Source organism: Monodelphis domestica, chromosome 5 (genome assembly GCF_027887165.1).
Source record: "Monodelphis domestica isolate mMonDom1 chromosome 5, mMonDom1.pri, whole genome shotgun sequence".
NCBI classification, from domain to species: Eukaryota; Metazoa; Chordata; class Mammalia; order Didelphimorphia; family Didelphidae; genus Monodelphis; species Monodelphis domestica.
This window is the reverse complement of record NC_077231.1, coordinates 282,351,639-282,368,682: the sequence shown is the minus strand read 5'-3', so window position 1 is coordinate 282,368,682 and position 17,044 is coordinate 282,351,639. Positions and strand designations below refer to the sequence as shown.

At 36.7% G+C, this 17,044-nt stretch overlaps 1 protein-coding gene across 1 annotated transcript in view; it reads left to right on the top strand.

Annotated features, from left to right (window-relative positions):
* KIAA1143 (KIAA1143 ortholog) overlaps positions 1–15,984 on the top strand; it is a 40,753-nt gene extending 24,769 nt beyond the window's left edge. Inside the window, exon 3 of the mRNA XM_001379316.4 lies at positions 11,629–15,984. Within this exon, the coding sequence (XP_001379353.1) occupies positions 11,629–11,840 (212 nt within the window). The 3' untranslated portion in view covers positions 11,841–15,984. The remainder of the gene's footprint in view (positions 1–11,628) is intronic.
* The last annotated feature ends 1,060 nt before the right edge of the window (positions 15,985–17,044 follow it).

Below are 17,044 nucleotides of genomic sequence, written 5' to 3'. Positions count from 1 at the left end.
AATCTTAGGAGCAGCAGGAAGCTTCCTTCTGACTGTCTTAAATCGTTCAGACAATTAGGAAGTGATTTTTTTGGATGTCAAGAATAACCAGCAGGGGTTGCTTTATGTCCAGCTTTTGAACAATGCAATAGCAGCAGGAGGATCCTTTTTGTTTATATATCCAGTTTCTGTCTTAAAAGGTTATTTGTCTGCCTCTTAATGAAAAAAAAAAACAAAATGTAATGCTTTTCTGAAGGAGTTTTAAAAATAATTTACATTATGAATACATAAATGTGTCCCGTTCCTATGGCCTCCTCCTACCCAAGTGTGTTGTAAAATGTATTTATGTTTTCAGCTCATTAGAAAGTAAGCCTTTAGGGCAGCTGCGTTTCTCAGTGGATGGAGAACCAGGCCTGGAGAGAGGAGGTCCTGGGTTCAAATGTGGCCTCAGACACTTCCTAGCAGTGTGACCCTGTGCAAATCACTTAACCCAACTGCTTATCCCTTACTACACATCTGGAATCAATTCCAAGACAGAAGGTAAGGGTTAAAAAAAAAGGCATATAAGCCCTTCAAGGTGAATGACCATGGTTCTCATGTTGAGGCCTACTAGAAATACACTCTGTGTAAACATCTGAAAGAAGAATTGACCTTTCTTTTAAAATAGGGGAAAAAAAGCATATTTTTTCCAGCCTGATTTATAGCATGTTAAAAGTTCCAGTTGTCAATCTTCAGTGCCCTAAAAATAAACCAAACTAATACATTAATTATATGCAAAAGATTGACCCCCTTAGAGATCAGCCTTTCTTTTAATTTGTCATGTTAGGTGGTGTTTTGCTATGCTGTGCCAAAATGCTTCCTTACTAATTTGGATCTCTATCTGTGGATACTTACCTTAGGGGCTGATTCGTGTTTGGCCCTTCGCTAAAACTTCCCCCAGATTTCCAGGTTGCCTTGGTAATAGTTTGGAGTTTTGGGTGTGAACACATTTTTTTTTAACTCATAACTGAATGAAAATCATCAGATTATTTCATATTGGCCATTTTGGAGCCATGAGACTAACCATTTGGGGGCAGTGTTTTAGCACTGACTGGGCTCTGGGTTGGTAAAACATTGTGGTTCTTTCTGGGCCATCTGGTCCCTCAGTTTGATTGAGCTTTAGAAGACTTGGAAGTATGATTTAGCATTCCATTGTTTAAAGAAAAGATCCTCAAGATACAGTGGTCTGCAATTTAATTGAAAATGATGACAACACTTGGGTTTTGGCAGAAGTTGTAGGGTACAGTTGGTATAAACATTTGTCTGAGCTGTGCTAATATTGTCAATAAACCACGCATGTTCTTGGTGAGATGTACTTTGGCCATAAGGAAATTTGGAGCCTTGAATTTTTTGTAATGGTGATAGAAAAAAGGTTTTTAGAAATAGTAGGGCATTAATTAAAGAAACATTTAGTGTCAGTGTTGAAAAATGAATACTTCTTATGGGAAAAGGTTTTCAAATATGTTTTCTATTTGCTATTAATTGTAAATGATATGATATATCCTTTTTAATTTTCATTTTAAAACAGAAATTCAAATATTTGAATTACCATTCTCTCCATTGTTAAAACTCTAATTTTATGTGGGTGAAGATTTTAAAATGTTCTTAAAACAAAAATATGAAGAGAAAATAGCCAAGTTGAAGGAAAAATATGTAAATAATTCACTTATTCTAAAGGATTCTGTTAAGCAAAATGTACCATTTAGTACACGGGCTACTTGGTGATGAATTCTTTGACCATGGCAACCCATGAAAAAAATAAACAAAAATGGCTCTAGCTCCTCTTTAACTCTCTTCTAACTAGTGTAGTTGATGTGGCAGAATCATAGAAATGGTGTTCAGGGTGCTAAGAAGCAAACAGGTTTTAGGCTACCTGTGAATTTAACTTGACTGTTGGTACTCTAAAGGTGAACTCTTCATCCACAAACCAGCAAGTACATATTTAAGTGAATGACCTAACTCATTCATCTTTTTTTTTTTAACCCTTCCCTTCCCTCTTAGAATCCAAAGGTAAGGGCTAGGCACTAGGAAGTACTAGTGATTAATCCTGATGTTCTAGCAATACCTGAAATTAGAAGAAAGAAAGACTTTTACATTTAAATACAAGGATGGCTCATTGAGAGGTAAATGAGGGAGTTGGAGGACTTGGTTTGGTTTTATCATGTGCTTTAGAGCAACTGAAAGATGGCCTTTGTGTAAGTTTTGTCTCACTTTGCAAGGTCATGCATAATGTGCATTTGCAAAAAGATTGCTCTAAAAAGGGATTGTTTATGTGCCTGCCTTCTGTAGCTGATTGGGTGGAGAAATTCCAGAATGAACTTGATACCATTCTTCAAATTAAATCAATATATTCTTTGATACTCAGGGACTTCTTTGCTAAGGTGGAATTAGCTAGATATTATGAGAAATATATTAGAAACACTAATTGTGAAGAAGGACCAAGAAAGGCCAAAGACTGTTGGACCATACAGGAAACTCTTTGAGAAGAAAACTAGTTGTTAGCACCTTCATTTTTTAGATGAGAAAACTGAGACTGAGAAAGGTTTGATGACTTGCTTAAATCACATAGTTAATGAATGTCAGAGGCCCAATTCAAACTCAGATTTTTCAATTCCAAGCCCAGCCCTTTGTCCATTTTATTACCAGTATGCAGTTGAAGCAATACAGTCCTAACCTGTGCAATGAGGAGGTGAATTTTGGGAGGCTTCCTTCCTCTGTCTGGGTTGGCCTTGCTGGTCCTCATCTGAAGCCTGAAGGAGGAGCTCTTGACTGTTCAGATTTTTTCTTTTTCACTTAGACCACCAGCATGCTATGGTAATAGGTCTGGCCCTAATTATATCTCCAGGACTGTTTTTTCAATACTTTTTTAAGGCAAAAGTAGCTTGGAACTTTAAGAGCTGTGTACCTGGGGAATAGCATGACCTGACTTAGTATTCTAAGCCATCCTCATTCCAAGAGTTGTGGTTTTCCCACACTGGCCACATGGGGAAGTTGAGAGGGAAGGTCATTCTAGATTGGTAGGGGCCTGGGGCCTGGGGGAGGGGGGTGTCAGGTAACTAGTACCTTGTTCCAGACAGATCTCAGCAGATCTCAGCCATGATCCTATGAGATGACGAGCATGGCTAGTTTCAGCAGTAACTACTGATGTGTAGTGGCATGCAAGATGACAGCAGATAATGGATAGTGAGGTGGGCTGGTGATTTAGCTCATCACATCAGCTAAATTAGCAAAAGGAAAGGAATAAGTGGAGTGAGAGGCAGAAAGGTCAAGGAGGGAAAATGAATCTTAAGACAACTCATACAGTGCAAGTATGAGAAATTCCAGTCACGTGTAGCTCCAGGGCTGAAAAGGTCCTATGCTTGGTGATTAAAGTGGCAGGATTTAACTGCTTGATTAATTAAAAGTCCCATCAGATTTTGATGGTTAAAGTCCATGCCCTCGTATGAAAGGAGTGCAGTTCCACTCATGGAACAGGGAAATCGAGAAGGGCAGTTTCTGTCAAGTGGCCTTGTTCAGACCTCCTCCTCATTGGTTACAACATCTCTCCGGGTTATCAATGCCAGGCTCGTCCCGGAGTTAGGAGGAGAGTGGCACAACCCCTCCCTGCCTTCCCCAGGGAAGAGGAGGGAAAGGGCAAGATGCGCAAAATGAATCCCAGGATTTGGCTAAATCATTCAGACAAAAATCCAGGAAAACCCTGAGAGTTCTGGTTTCTGTATACAGAGCGCATTGCTCTCCATGAGGTTGAGCTTGTTGCCTCCTCGACCCTTTACTCCAAAGGTTTCATATTGTTGTCAGGACACATGTCCCTCTTGGTGCTGACTTTTTTCCTCAGGTGGACTGGGATCTTTTGGCCAGAAGGCTGGTCTACATTTGGGTACCACCGGGAACCTGACAGACCTTAGCATTCACTCAGGGTAGGAGGAGATTCAGCATTTCAGGGAAAGGGAAATGTCCTTCAGGGACACATTTGCATTGTTGCTGGATTGTGGCATTACAAAGGAAAGAATATGGGGCCGCCCACCAAATGGAGATGGGAATTATGTCATCTGGAAAAGGAGAAAGACCAGAGGAAGAGCAGGAAGGTGCCATTTTAGGAAGCATCCTGGGACGTTTATGTGGTGCTTCTTCATAATACAAAGTAGGGCCTAGTGCCCACCTGAATGTGCTGCTTTGCTCTAAAGGGCAGGCCACCAGGAAGGCTGGTGCCTTTTGGGATGGAAGGGACCCAGCAATGAATCTTCTGACAACCTGAGGCAGTAGAGTAAGCAGCCTTACCACGAGGCCTTTATGTTTCCCTTAATCCAGTAACACTTGAAATTGTAATGGTACATAGTGATGCCTTGTGTTGTTTCTTCTTCTTTTTTTTTTAAACCCTCACCTTCCATCTTGGAGTCAGTACTGTGTATTAGCTCCAAGGCAGAAGAGTGGTAAGGGCTAGGCCATGGGGGTCAAGGGACTTGCCCAGGGTCACACAGCTGGGAAGTGTCTGAGGCCAGATTTGAACCTAGGACCTCCTGTCTCTAGGCCTGACTCAATCCACTGAGCTGCCCAGCTGCCCCCTCTTGTGTTGCTTCTTGAGAGGTTCCTTTTGAAGAAAGACAGAAACATCCACTGGCTTAGGAGTTACTGAGCCAAGCCCCCAATGATGTCCCCTTCCCCAAAAATCCTGCTGTATTGGAAATCCCCTTCTGTTATTTTGGCTGTGTATTTCTTGCTAGAGCCCGAGACCCCTCTGTATGTCACTTTGTTGCCTTTTGGCCTGAACGTGGCCATAATAGGGTTATATAGGCTTCCCTATCCCATGAGGCTAACCCAGGCTAGTAGCAATCTATTCTCCGATAGAAATGACACATTTAGGACAATGCCAAGAGCAGGCCTAATGCCACTAGCCAGCAGCAGCAGAAGCAGGTTTGCTGGCTGCCACACCTTGAGGCCCCATCTCATTAGCATCCCAAGGATTAGCTCTAAGGCCTTCCTTCCCTGGGAGGGGAAGTTCATTGTGCTCTTTAGCGGCTGCGTCCAGCATGGTGGCCACCATCCGACCAGGGGTCATGATTAGAGGCAGTTCATCTGGCCATCCATCAGGCCTGCTTGGACAGCAGGGCCCTCTTACCTTGTCACCCTCAGCTTAGATGAATGGTCTGGCTAGCGAGCTGCAAATTAAGGGCCAATGCAAGCAACCATTTGTGCCTGTTGGTTTGAATGAAGCCTTGTAGGAACAGTTAAGAAACTGACTGAATAGAAGGGTGCTGCTGCCGAGGAAGAGAGGCTCACCACCACTTCCTCAGGCTGGGCGCTTGGTGAGGAGGTCCCAAATAGGAGGGGGTGGACTTATGCGTGGTATCCCTCAGAAAAACCTGAAGGGCCAGGGAAGAGGCCTGCGGTTTTACCCAGGATTAGCCACTCCCTAAGGCTTCTCTCCTGCACAAACCTCCGGTTCCTCCTGTCCTTTCTCTCTGTTCCATCGTTCTCCTCATTTTGGTCACTTTAGAATATCAATTCAGAAACACTATCAACCTGAATTAAATACAAGTTTTGTCCCATGTGCTGTATATCCAAAGTAAACTTAGAGGAATCGCTGGTCAACAGAATCATGGGAGCTGATCCAAATATTAGACTGAAAGGCTAAGTCTGGAGGACTGATCCAGAATGAATGAGGATGAGCAAAAAAGCCAGGGGTAGAAGGTGTCCAGAGAGTGGATAGGGACGAAGGCTCTCTCTGCCCCCAACAGAAATCAGATCCAAATCTGAAGACTGGACAGGAAGCCAAGGAGGGCTGTTTAGTTCACAAGAGAGGAAGTAGCAGGTCCCTATTATAGGCTTAAAGACCTCCAGCGAGGCCTGTACAATCAGTCAGACCATTAATGAGGAGCATCATTTTCCTGTTTTCTAGTCATGAGAAAAACCAGACTCATTTCTGATCTCTGGAAATTGTCAAAAGTGTTCAGTTCTTTTCTTTAGAAAGGAAATTAAAAGTTGGGGGTGGAGGGGCATAGAATGGAAACGAAAATCAGTATTTTCAGTTTAAGCCCTCACCCAAGTAGCTTAATGGTTGTTGTGACTCTGACCAAGCCCAGCCTCCTGCTAGAGTTCATTTAAAAAATATTCACCATTTATTTCAGTGCTGCCACTGATTCCTCTGCCTTGAGTCATTTGTAATAAATATAGTGATAATACGTTAGGAAGGCACAGTATACATTGTTAAATGGGAATCAATAAGGCCCAGACAGTCAGACCCTACCATTCTGTCATCTAGAAGCTTCTATTACATGACTGACCTTTTTTCTCCCCTTTTTAAAAAAAAAATGTTTTTATGTAGTTAAGAAAAATGTGTTGTCCTGTGAAGCTGTGATTCTTAAATGTTCTGTCACCTATAAATTCTCTAAATGGTAACCTACTAGAATACCAGACTCTGGATTTTGATTCATGCTTCTGGTTTTTACATTTACCAAAGTGGTTCAGGAATGAAGCCTGCTTATGATACCTCTTCTCTTTTTCCATAATTCCAACTGATAGTTGTATGACCCCTTGAGGTTTGCAAAGTGCTTTCCATATATATTAATTAGCTTATTTGATCTTCAGTGTAGCATAGATTATTATTAACTTCATTTTGCAGGTAAAGAAACTATGGTTGAGGGAATCTCACTTGACTTGCCTCGGTCTCTCTTGACTCCAGATTTCATGCTCTTTCCACTACACCATGGTGAGATCTTGCTTTCAAGCACAGACACAAACCCTTTTTCTTCTTAATTCAAGCTCAGATCTTGATTTCTTTTGACTTATTTAGGGTGAAGGATACTGAGGCAACAGAATTTTGCTTTTTCCCCATGCAGTATATCGGTTGAGTTTTTATATATGTGCAAGCGACTCTAAAAAGACACTTATAATTTTTTAAACGAAGGAATGTTAGATGGTATTTATTTAAAAATTTTTAAACAACTATTTAAATGAACTAAAGAAACATTAATGCATTGAGGTTAAGAAGGGAAATAGTCAAATGGAAAAAAAATCTTTGCATTCAAACTTCTCTAATGGGGGTTTGGTATTTAAGATATATAAAGTTATAAATATATATTTACCTGCTTAAATATATGGTTACATAAATAATAAATATATGCATTTGTATATATGTGTATGTATTACTAACTGCCATTTCCCAATAGATAAATGGTCAAAGGATATGAACAAGTAATTCTCAAAGGGACTGAAGAGTATTTATAGCCATATGAAGAAATGTTCCATATCACCAATAGTAAGAGAAATGGAAATTAAAACAATTTTAAGGTGTTACCTCATACTCTGCAAATAAGCAAAAATAACAATAGTTAATGTTGGAGGAGTTATGGAAGCATGGGCACCTTAACATCGTTGATGTAGCTGTGAAGTGATGTTATGCAAGTAAAGTGACTAAAATGTGTATACCCATTGAACCAGAGATTCCATTATTGAGCTGCCACACCAAGGAAGCTGCTGATAAGGAAAAAAAAATCCCCATATACTCCAAAATATGTATAGTAGCACTTGTGATAGCCAGGAATTAGAAACAAAGTGGATGTCCATCAATTGGAGGATGGCTTAACAACTCGTGGTACATGAATATACTAGAATGTTACTGTGCTATAAGAAATGATATGTGTGTGATGGATATGAGAAGCATGGGAAGATCTCTCTGAACTGATACAGAGTGAAGTAAGCAGGGCTAGGAAAACAAAATGATTGCTGTGAATAGAACAACGCTGTAGAAAATCAGAAGTAAATATGAGAGACTTCTAAAAATCAAGCAGGACGCAGATGAAGAGATGCAGATAAATATTGAGCAGTCATACTCGACCTACCCCTGGTGGAGGTGGGAGGTCTTCAGGGACTTTACACTGCACATGTTTTTTGACTTTTTCATTGTATCAATCACTTGTGCCAACCTTTTTTTTTTCTCTCCAGAAAATACTATCTGTTGTATGGGATGACTCTGGAAGAAGTGGGGAAAGCTATTCTAGTGAAAAAAGAAGCAGAAAATATCAATTAAAACTTACTTAAAAAATAAACCAATAAGATTTCTGGCCAGTAAAGCATGACTTTACTCTCAAAGTGACCTAAAGTGACCTCCCTATTTCTTTAAACTATTCTTGGTTTATTACTACATTGGAAAAAACTGCTTCCCTGATACACATAGAGGTGAAACCAATGCTTTGAAAACATTTCTTCTCCGCAAAGAAAATTATTTTTGTCTTTGTAAAAAGTAGAGATTTCTAAAGGAAGTCAGCAGGTTGTAGAATTTATTTTTTCCCACCTCTTCTCCCCACCAAAAAAATCATAGATCATAGATTTAGAGCTAGAAGGGAACTTAAAGCCACCTAAACCAATCATCTGCTTTACACATGAAGAATCAGAGGCCCAAAGATGTTGTTTCTTGCCCAATCTCACATAAGCAATGAGTAGCAGAGTCAATATTTGAACTCAGATCTCCTAACTCTAAATCCTGTGTTCCTTCTACTATGCTACTCTCCTTTTAAAAACAGAACTAGTCAAAAAAACAGAGTGGCTAGTAGTACAATGGATGACATAATGGATTCCAGCTCTCAAATCAGGAAGACTCAACTTCCTGTGTTCAAAACTAGCCTTAGACACTTCCAACTGTGTGACCCTGGACAAGTCACTTAACCCTATTTATCTCATTTTTCTCATCTGTCAAATGAGCCAGAGAAGGAAATGGCATACCACAAGAGTTCATAGAGAGTTGGGCAAGACTGAACAACAATAACAAGTCACCTTGAGACTTGAGGTCAGAGATACTTCTTGCATTTATTTTGTCATCTTAGACTTTTTTTCTGCCCAGGCCCTATTTTTTTTTTGGCCTAATGTTATCCTATAAAGGGAGAAAACATAGAATGCCATTATAGATAATCTTAAGAAAACAAAGAAGAGATTTATTTAGATCATCATGTATTTATTAGATCTAGGTAACCCTTATTTACACATGCAATGAGCTGTTTGTTGAAAACAGATTATAAGTGCGTCCTCATTAAAAAAAAAATTAGGAAACCAAATAACTCAAAATGTAGCATATCTACCTGGCCAAGCAAGTAGTGGAACTCTTTTCAACTCTGTGATGAGATGTTTGTGCTTGGAGAAGTATCATCCCAAGTTTATAAGATTAATAGTTTCATAATTTTTTTAAACCCTTACCTTCAGTCTTAGAAATGATATTAAGTATTCATTCCAAGGCAGAAGAGTAGTAAGGGCTAGGCATTTGGGGTTAAGTAACTTGCCTAGGGTCATCCAGCTAGGAAGTTTCTGAGGCCAGATTTTAGTCCAAGACTTCCCATCTCTAGGTCTGGATATCTACTGAGCCACCTAGCTGCCCTCCAAAATTTCCTGTCAAAAAACACTGGTCTGCATTAAAAAAAAAATGTTTAACATTACTTTAAAAAACTATATTGATGCCTTTTGTCTTTATAGCTGCTACAAACCACAGAATTGAATCCAAATATCAGACATAGCAGCCCCTTTTGTTAATGTACAGAACATTTTAGTCTAGTAGTGGGGCAACTGGATGGTTTCAAAACATAGAGCACTAGAACTTGAGTGAAGACCCAGGTTCAAATCTGACTTCAGACACTTTCTACCTGTGGGATCCTGGGCAAGTTAACCTCTGTCTCATTTTTTCTCATTTGCAAAAATAAAGATAATAGCAACATTGGCTTCTCAAGATTGTTTTGAGGATAAATTGATTTAATATGTGTGAAATGTTTTTCAAATCTTAAAACACGAAGTTAATGGTAGGTACTATTAATAGTCTGCCTCTGCTATGAAGAAGGCATATTTCATTATCTGTTTTCTGGGGTCATTAAAAAATACGTAGCATTTTTTTAGTTTATGTTTTACTTATGTTATTATAGTCATATTATATGTTAGTTTTTTACTCTCAGATCAGTTCATGTGGATATCTGCATTTGTCTTTGAATTTCCTATATTTGACATTTCATAGTGTACAATAATGTTTTATTACATTTATGTACCATTTCATCCATTTCCCAACTGATAGTGACCCACTTTGTTTCCAGTTTTAAACAAAGCATGCTGCTATTTGAATGGACCTTTGTTTCTGTCTTTAACTTCTTTGGGCTATTCACTTAGTGGGATAGGTGGATCAGAGAACAAGGTGATACCCAGAATAGCTGGACCAATTCATGGTTCTACAGATAGTTTATTTAATGTGGCTACTTTCCCACAGTCTCCTCAAAATGGACTTGTCCTATTTTTTTTGTCACTTCAGAGTAGTTTTAATTTACATTTTCTTTATAAGTGACTTGGAACATTTTCAAATGATAGTTTGTAATTTTTTTTGATAACTTCATAGTTTTTTACCACTACTCTATTGGGAAATGACCATCAATTACATTTTAGTTACCCGCTGCCTCTTTTCTGGAAAAAAAAAAAAGAGACAAATTCTACAATAAAACCAAGATTAACTAGAAGATAAAATTTATCTTAACTAGAGATCCCTTTTTGTTTGGAATCTTCTTTGGTAAATTCGATTTTATGAACATAATTGAATCCTTTTTTGAAGATTAATGATTTTCAAGAATCATCAGTCTTCTGACATCAGTGCATATAAGAAGTCCTTTGTTCCTCCTTTCAGAATATCTAAGAAATGACTAATTTATAGAAATGTTTTCTCTTATTTGAGATCCAAAATTATAGGAAGGAATACAGCATTAATAGTGCTTGAGAACATCTTACCAAAACCCATTCTTTACCTTCTTCTTGAAATACAGGGAGCTTCTGGGGGAGTAGAGAAGAAGGTATGCATTTTCTAATGACAACATAGTTATAATTTAAATAATATAATTAGCACCATATTTTTTATACATATAGAATTAATGGGCCTTTGTGAGCCGCTCTAGAAAACTAGTATATGGAAAATTATTTCTATGTGACAATATATCTGAGTGCCAGGTAACTCAGTATCAAAATTTTGGATCATAAATCTAAAACAGGAGACAGCCTCAGTCAAAATGCCTTGTATTCAGTTCTCCTCTGATGCATATTGGCTGTATAATCTTGGACAAGTCACATAAGTACTCTTGGTGCTCCTGGGCAACTTTCTAAGACCATAAGTAGTGGAACAATTGTTTTTTTTAACTGATAGACATAGGGTGTTTCCCCACCAGGGAGATCTCCCACACCAAAGAAATCATTGGTCTGTTCACACCCCAAAAAACCAAAACAATTAAAAAACAAAAAAAAAAATGACCCAAATAGTCAACCACTCTTTTCATGAGTTGGAATTGTATGTGTTTTAGATAATGAAGATATAGAAAAGTAGGCAAAATATGACTCCAGGACCTTCCCTGGAAGTTATTTTTAAAAACTGTTACTATCAGATGGTTTTCTTGCCTTTTGTTTCCTTCTAAAAATGAAGTAGTTGGGGAAAGAACCATGATACAAGAGTTTCTTGAAAATAGTTTACTGTGTTGGGTCCCCTTGTTTTCTTTTGAAATAAACTTTGATGTTCAATATTTAACTATGCAAGGCTTAACCAGAAGAGGAGAAAATGCTAGTATGGAATAACTTGAAAGAAGTTTTTAACTTTGTTCTTTACTATAGATGAAGAACCAGCTCCATCTGATGGAAAAATTATGTTCAGAAAACCAGCCAAGAGATCCTCTGATGAGAAGTATATGGGTTTGACAGCAAACTCCAGAAAGAAGAAAAAAGATGAAGAAAAGAAAAAGGAGGACTTGGTTCCAAAAAATGTTCAAAAGCAAATAAAAAATAGTAGTCTGCTTTCTTTTGATGATGCAGAGGAAGAAGATTAATATTTGTAAATATTATGAACATTTGTATTTTCTCCTTTGCAGCCATTTGGGAATGTTTCTTAAGCATTTTATTTTGGCCTCTTCATTTTTTTAAAGAATGGCATATGTTAGTTATGTGGAGTATGTTTGAACTCTATTTAATGTAATTGAAATATTTCAACAAAAATAATAGCAATTATTAGATCAGGAACCCATGGCATATGTCTGTACCTAACACCACTCTTCCTGCTTTTGTAAGATTTCTAACATAAAATTTATGACCATTTAGGTAAAAGACAGGAAGTATATGTATTCATTTAAGACTATTGATTAGAGCTAGAGACAAGGATCTTATGTGATTTGCTAAATGACCTTGAAGAACCATGAGGAACTTGCCTTGTTTTCCCCATCTATAATTTATGCATTGATTTATTTTAACACCTTGAATCTCTCCAAATGAATATTAATGCAAAATACTTTTTTTACTTTATTGCTTGCAACTTCCCTCAAACGTTAAAACACTTTGCTTAATGTAAGTATTTAAAGCCTATGCTTTGTTTTTTGAGACTTTTTGCCATTTTTGTTATAATCCCCCTTTCAACCTTAGAAAGTTCCACATAAGTTTGTGAATGATTTACTCCTTTATGGCATATATATTAAAAAAAAAGATTTGAGATTTAGGGTGCATTTCAACAACAACAAAAAAATTAGGTGGATTCTCAACCCCATATAACTATCTAATTTTATTCTAATTAAAACACATCCAAGAATTTATGGCAGGTTGGCCCAGACTCTCTTGGTGTGTGAAAACATCCTGAATCTATTTTCTTATTTTGCAGCAAGAGAAGTAAAATTAATGGAGAATGTAAAGCTTTGCAAAAGAGCAGATTGGAATTTGTCTTGTTGCAGCTGTTTGAGGTTTAACTGTTACTTTTTCAATGTAGCTCACAAGCAGAAAATAAAAGCAGAAAACGTAAATAAATAAAACTGATCCTTATATGTGTTTATACATGAACCTAAAGCCAAGATCCATAAAGACAAAATGAGGATTCTGATGTGATTCTGATTTTGCCCACCTAAGCCAGTGGTTAATTCTTTTAAAATGACTTGCTTCTTTTTTTCTCTACTCTACTCCATCAGCACTTTAGATTCCAGCAGTGATTCTCAAACGTTTTAGTGTTCTTTACTTCCTTAAAAATTATTGAGGACCTCCAAAGAGCTTTTGTTTGTTTGGGTTATACCTAATGATATTTATTGTATTTGAAATGAAAACAGCTTAGTATTATTATTAAAATTGTTTTGACCTCAAGGACCCCCTGAAAGTGTCTGTGGACCATACTTTGAGAAATGGTGGTTTACAGTAATTGGTTATGGATGGGAATGTTCTTTTACTTTGCAGTAAAGCTTTTGGCTCTGTGACTAGTCTTCTGCCTAAAATATAGCAGAGAGAGAGCTTGGGGAATAGGCTAAAAGCTGAACAAGATGGCAGCAAATTTCTCAAGGCAAGAAATAAAAATTTAATTAAATTTTAATTTTCATTCAGTGGTATTACTACCTGTTACATAGGATTGTCAGTTATATCCTGGAAATTTGGGCCAACTCATTCGAGCCAAACTTATGAAAATTGCCAAAGGGCTTTTAATTTCCATATAGAGTTTGCCAGTCCTTAGGGGTTTTAGACTTACTCAAAAGCACTATGCCTACAGTCCTGGATCTTCCTTGCTATCCTTTACCCCTACATTGGTTTAGAAGGTTATTGTTAATAATAATGATTATTCACGATTGGTTCATGGTCTACATAAACTTGCCCTGTAAATTAAGCTTAGGTAATATCTATCATTATTACCAGTTCCCTAGATTTTCACCAGCTCCCCATTACTTTTGAATTGTCAGAATGAAACATCTGATGATGGAAAAGTTAAGTGGCTTGAAAAAAATGGTAGCCAGCATTGTGGGAAACTTTTCTTTTTCATTTTAATTATAATTCTTCATTGCTCAGAGTCATCTTTTAGTTCTAATATAATTATTTCAGGCTGTGGGGCTGAGATAATTATTAAAATTTGTATGCGAAAGGCTTTGGAGTTGAGCTGATAATAGGTTTGAAAAAAGTGCATGCAAAAAATTTGTCAGCATTGAAATAATAATGATTTTTTAAAAATCCCTGTGGAATTCGCCATCTCTTTAAGAAACTGGAGAAAAAGGTAAGTGGAAAGGTTTCAGGTGCAAATTGGTACAAAAATCTAGAAGAAGACACTTTAATTTTGCTTCCCAAGTATTGGTGTGAGCTGGGGTGGGGAAGGTTTCTTCAACTTCCCACCCTGACTGCTGAAAATGTGGGAAGAGCTATTTGCTGGTCTAAGCAGATGTTGTGTACCAAAGCTAGAGTGGGACTTGGCATCTTTAGATACTTCTATACTATGTGACTCTTACGTAAATCATTTCTTCTCTCTTATACTTAAACTTCTTTATCTGTAAAATCAGGGTTTTGGACATGATGGCCCCTCCCACTTCTAAATTGTGGTTTTATGGCGTTCATCCTTATGAATTAGATCAAAAATTGTATTCTCAATAGGCACTACATTGAAATAGATGAACATTTTCAAAATTATGATCCGAACCAAATGACCCTCATTTTCTTTGGATTTTTTTTTTACTTTCTAACTGATTTGAACATTTTTCTTTATGAGCAAAGGAAAAAGGGGCCTGAGCAACTTGGTTATTCAGCACAGATCCTCAAAAACTAGCATTTTAAAGAAAATAGCATTCAAAGGCTCCCCAGGGCATTCCTGAAAGAGGTTAGGAATGTACTTCCTTGGAAACTATTCAGAATGTTATGTGAAGTTCTGCTTAAAATGAGGGAGGAAAAGATGCCCTCTTGAGGTTCTTTGCAATACTAATATTTCTTTTTCAAATGCTGGTTATTAGTCATACTTCCTCCCCGGGTAGAAGTTGCTGGACATGTCTTCAAGGTAGAACAACAATGTATTGATACACTGAAGAAATAAATTAGACACTGGATTGTGGGCGTCTTAAAGCAAAGTTTCATAGTTGAAATTATTTTATTGGCTGCCAACCACTCTTAGAGTTCATTTTAAAATTGAACTTTATCACAAATTATAAAAGTTGCATGTTGTATAGAATGCATAATATAGTGTTTCTACATTATAATTTTATGATGCTTTTTAAATGCTTTGGAAGAGACATGAGAGTATATGCCATATAATTTAAAGATGCTTTTTAAAGGCCATTTCAATTTTTTTTAGCACTAAAAAATAAGGTAAAAATTTAAACTGTAGGAAAAGAAAGTTATTTTTTATTTTAGGACTTTAAACAAAACGATAAGTTAGTTATGGTGCAGAAATAAAACAAATGTACAGTTAACTTGAAAACTTATTGGTAGAGTGTTTCCTCTCTACTCTGTAATTTAATATGAAGCCTTTTGATCTATCCTACTTTCTAATTGAGGTTTTATTATAACTTTTTAAAAACCCTAACCTTCTTTCTTAAAATTGATATTAAGTATCAGTTCCAAGGCAAAGTGGTAGCAAGGACTAGGCAACTGGGGTTAAGTGACTTGTGCCCAGGGTAACACAGCTAAGAAGTGTCTGAGACCAGATTTGAAGCCAAGGCTTCACATCTTCAGGTCTGGCTGGCTGTCCACTGAGCCACCTAGCTATTTCTTGACTGTTTTTTGTTGGTTTTTTTTTTTTAAGTGAGAAACTTAAAATCTTCTAATAGCCCGTTTTAAGTTATTAAAATAGAAAATGTATTGGGGTTTTTTTTCTCTTATTGGTAATCCTTGTTTTAGGCATTTCATTTATTTCTAATTCTGGAACTAGACTTAATGAATGCTTTGCTTTTGTCTTAGTTTTAAATCAATCCTCAGCTTGTTTTGCATGTATAAGTTTTTAAAGTGCTGGGAAAATTGTTTTAACTTGTCAACATTTGCAGCAATTTCTAAATAATTTTCATTTTGTAACCTTTTTGAGAGCTTTCTGGTTTTTCATATTGAGATTATTCTTATGCTATATTTATAAGTTACAGTGAAATCTGTGTCTGATTTGTGTGTGTGTGTGTGTGTCTTGATTGTAAAATCTATGTTCTGTAAATGGTAACAGTAATGATGTTATGCTTTTTTAATTTTAAAAATACCAATGACTCAAAACATTGTGTACAATTTATTTTTTCTCCTGAATTCTCAAGTTGTGAAGTGCATCACTCTGAGGCTTGAGGATAAGGGTGAGGAAACACTAGTAAAAAAATATTGTATATTTTCAAGGATAACTTTTTTTCATATTATTTTATTTATTTTTTAGAATTTTTTCCATGTTTACATGATATATGTTCTCTCTCTCCTCTTCTCCTCCCCCTCCCAGAGCTGACAAGCAATTCCAATGGTCTATACATGTCAAAACCTATCTCTCTATTATTCATATTTGTAATAATCTTTTAAAAACCAAAACCCCAAGTCATATACCCATATAATATACCCATATAACCAAGGGATAAGTCATATGTTTTTCTTCTGCGTTTCTACTCCCATAGCTCTTCCTTTAGATGTGGCATCATCCTTTTTCATTCGTTCTATGGGATTGTTCCAGATCCTTTAATAAGGATAACTCTTGCATAAGCATACCTACTTCTTTTGGTTAATTAAAGCAAACAAAAGCAAGACTCCTAACATGGCAAAATCACTCCCACTGACAGCGAATGGTTCACTGTGATGATTTAGCATGGTCTTTGTGAACATGGCCAAATATGAGTTGAATCTCATTGCAGACACACTATGCCACCACCAGTGCCAGTCAGTATATGCTCCTAGCACAATATCCTTGGGCTGCATTGGAATGTGGTGTGTAAACTTGAAGTTAAATAATCTTTCTGTAGAAGTCAAAAGTATTATTAAAATCATTCATTTAGTTAAGTAAAATATAAACTTTTTTCAAAACTTCAACTTTAAAAAATGGAGAAGTTTGGAAATGGAGATAGATAATTGTTTGCAATTTTTTTTAAGAGCCATTCTTTTTTTTAAATTCTGAACTTAAACAGAGAAAAGAATGCAAAAATGGTTGAATAAGAAATTATGAATTATGAAATATGAAATTATGAATTAAACCCACATAAATCATCAGCATTTCTATATATTTCCAACAAAACTCAGCAGCAAGAGTTAGAAAGAGAAATACCATATAAAATTACTAGACAATATAAAATATTTGTCAATC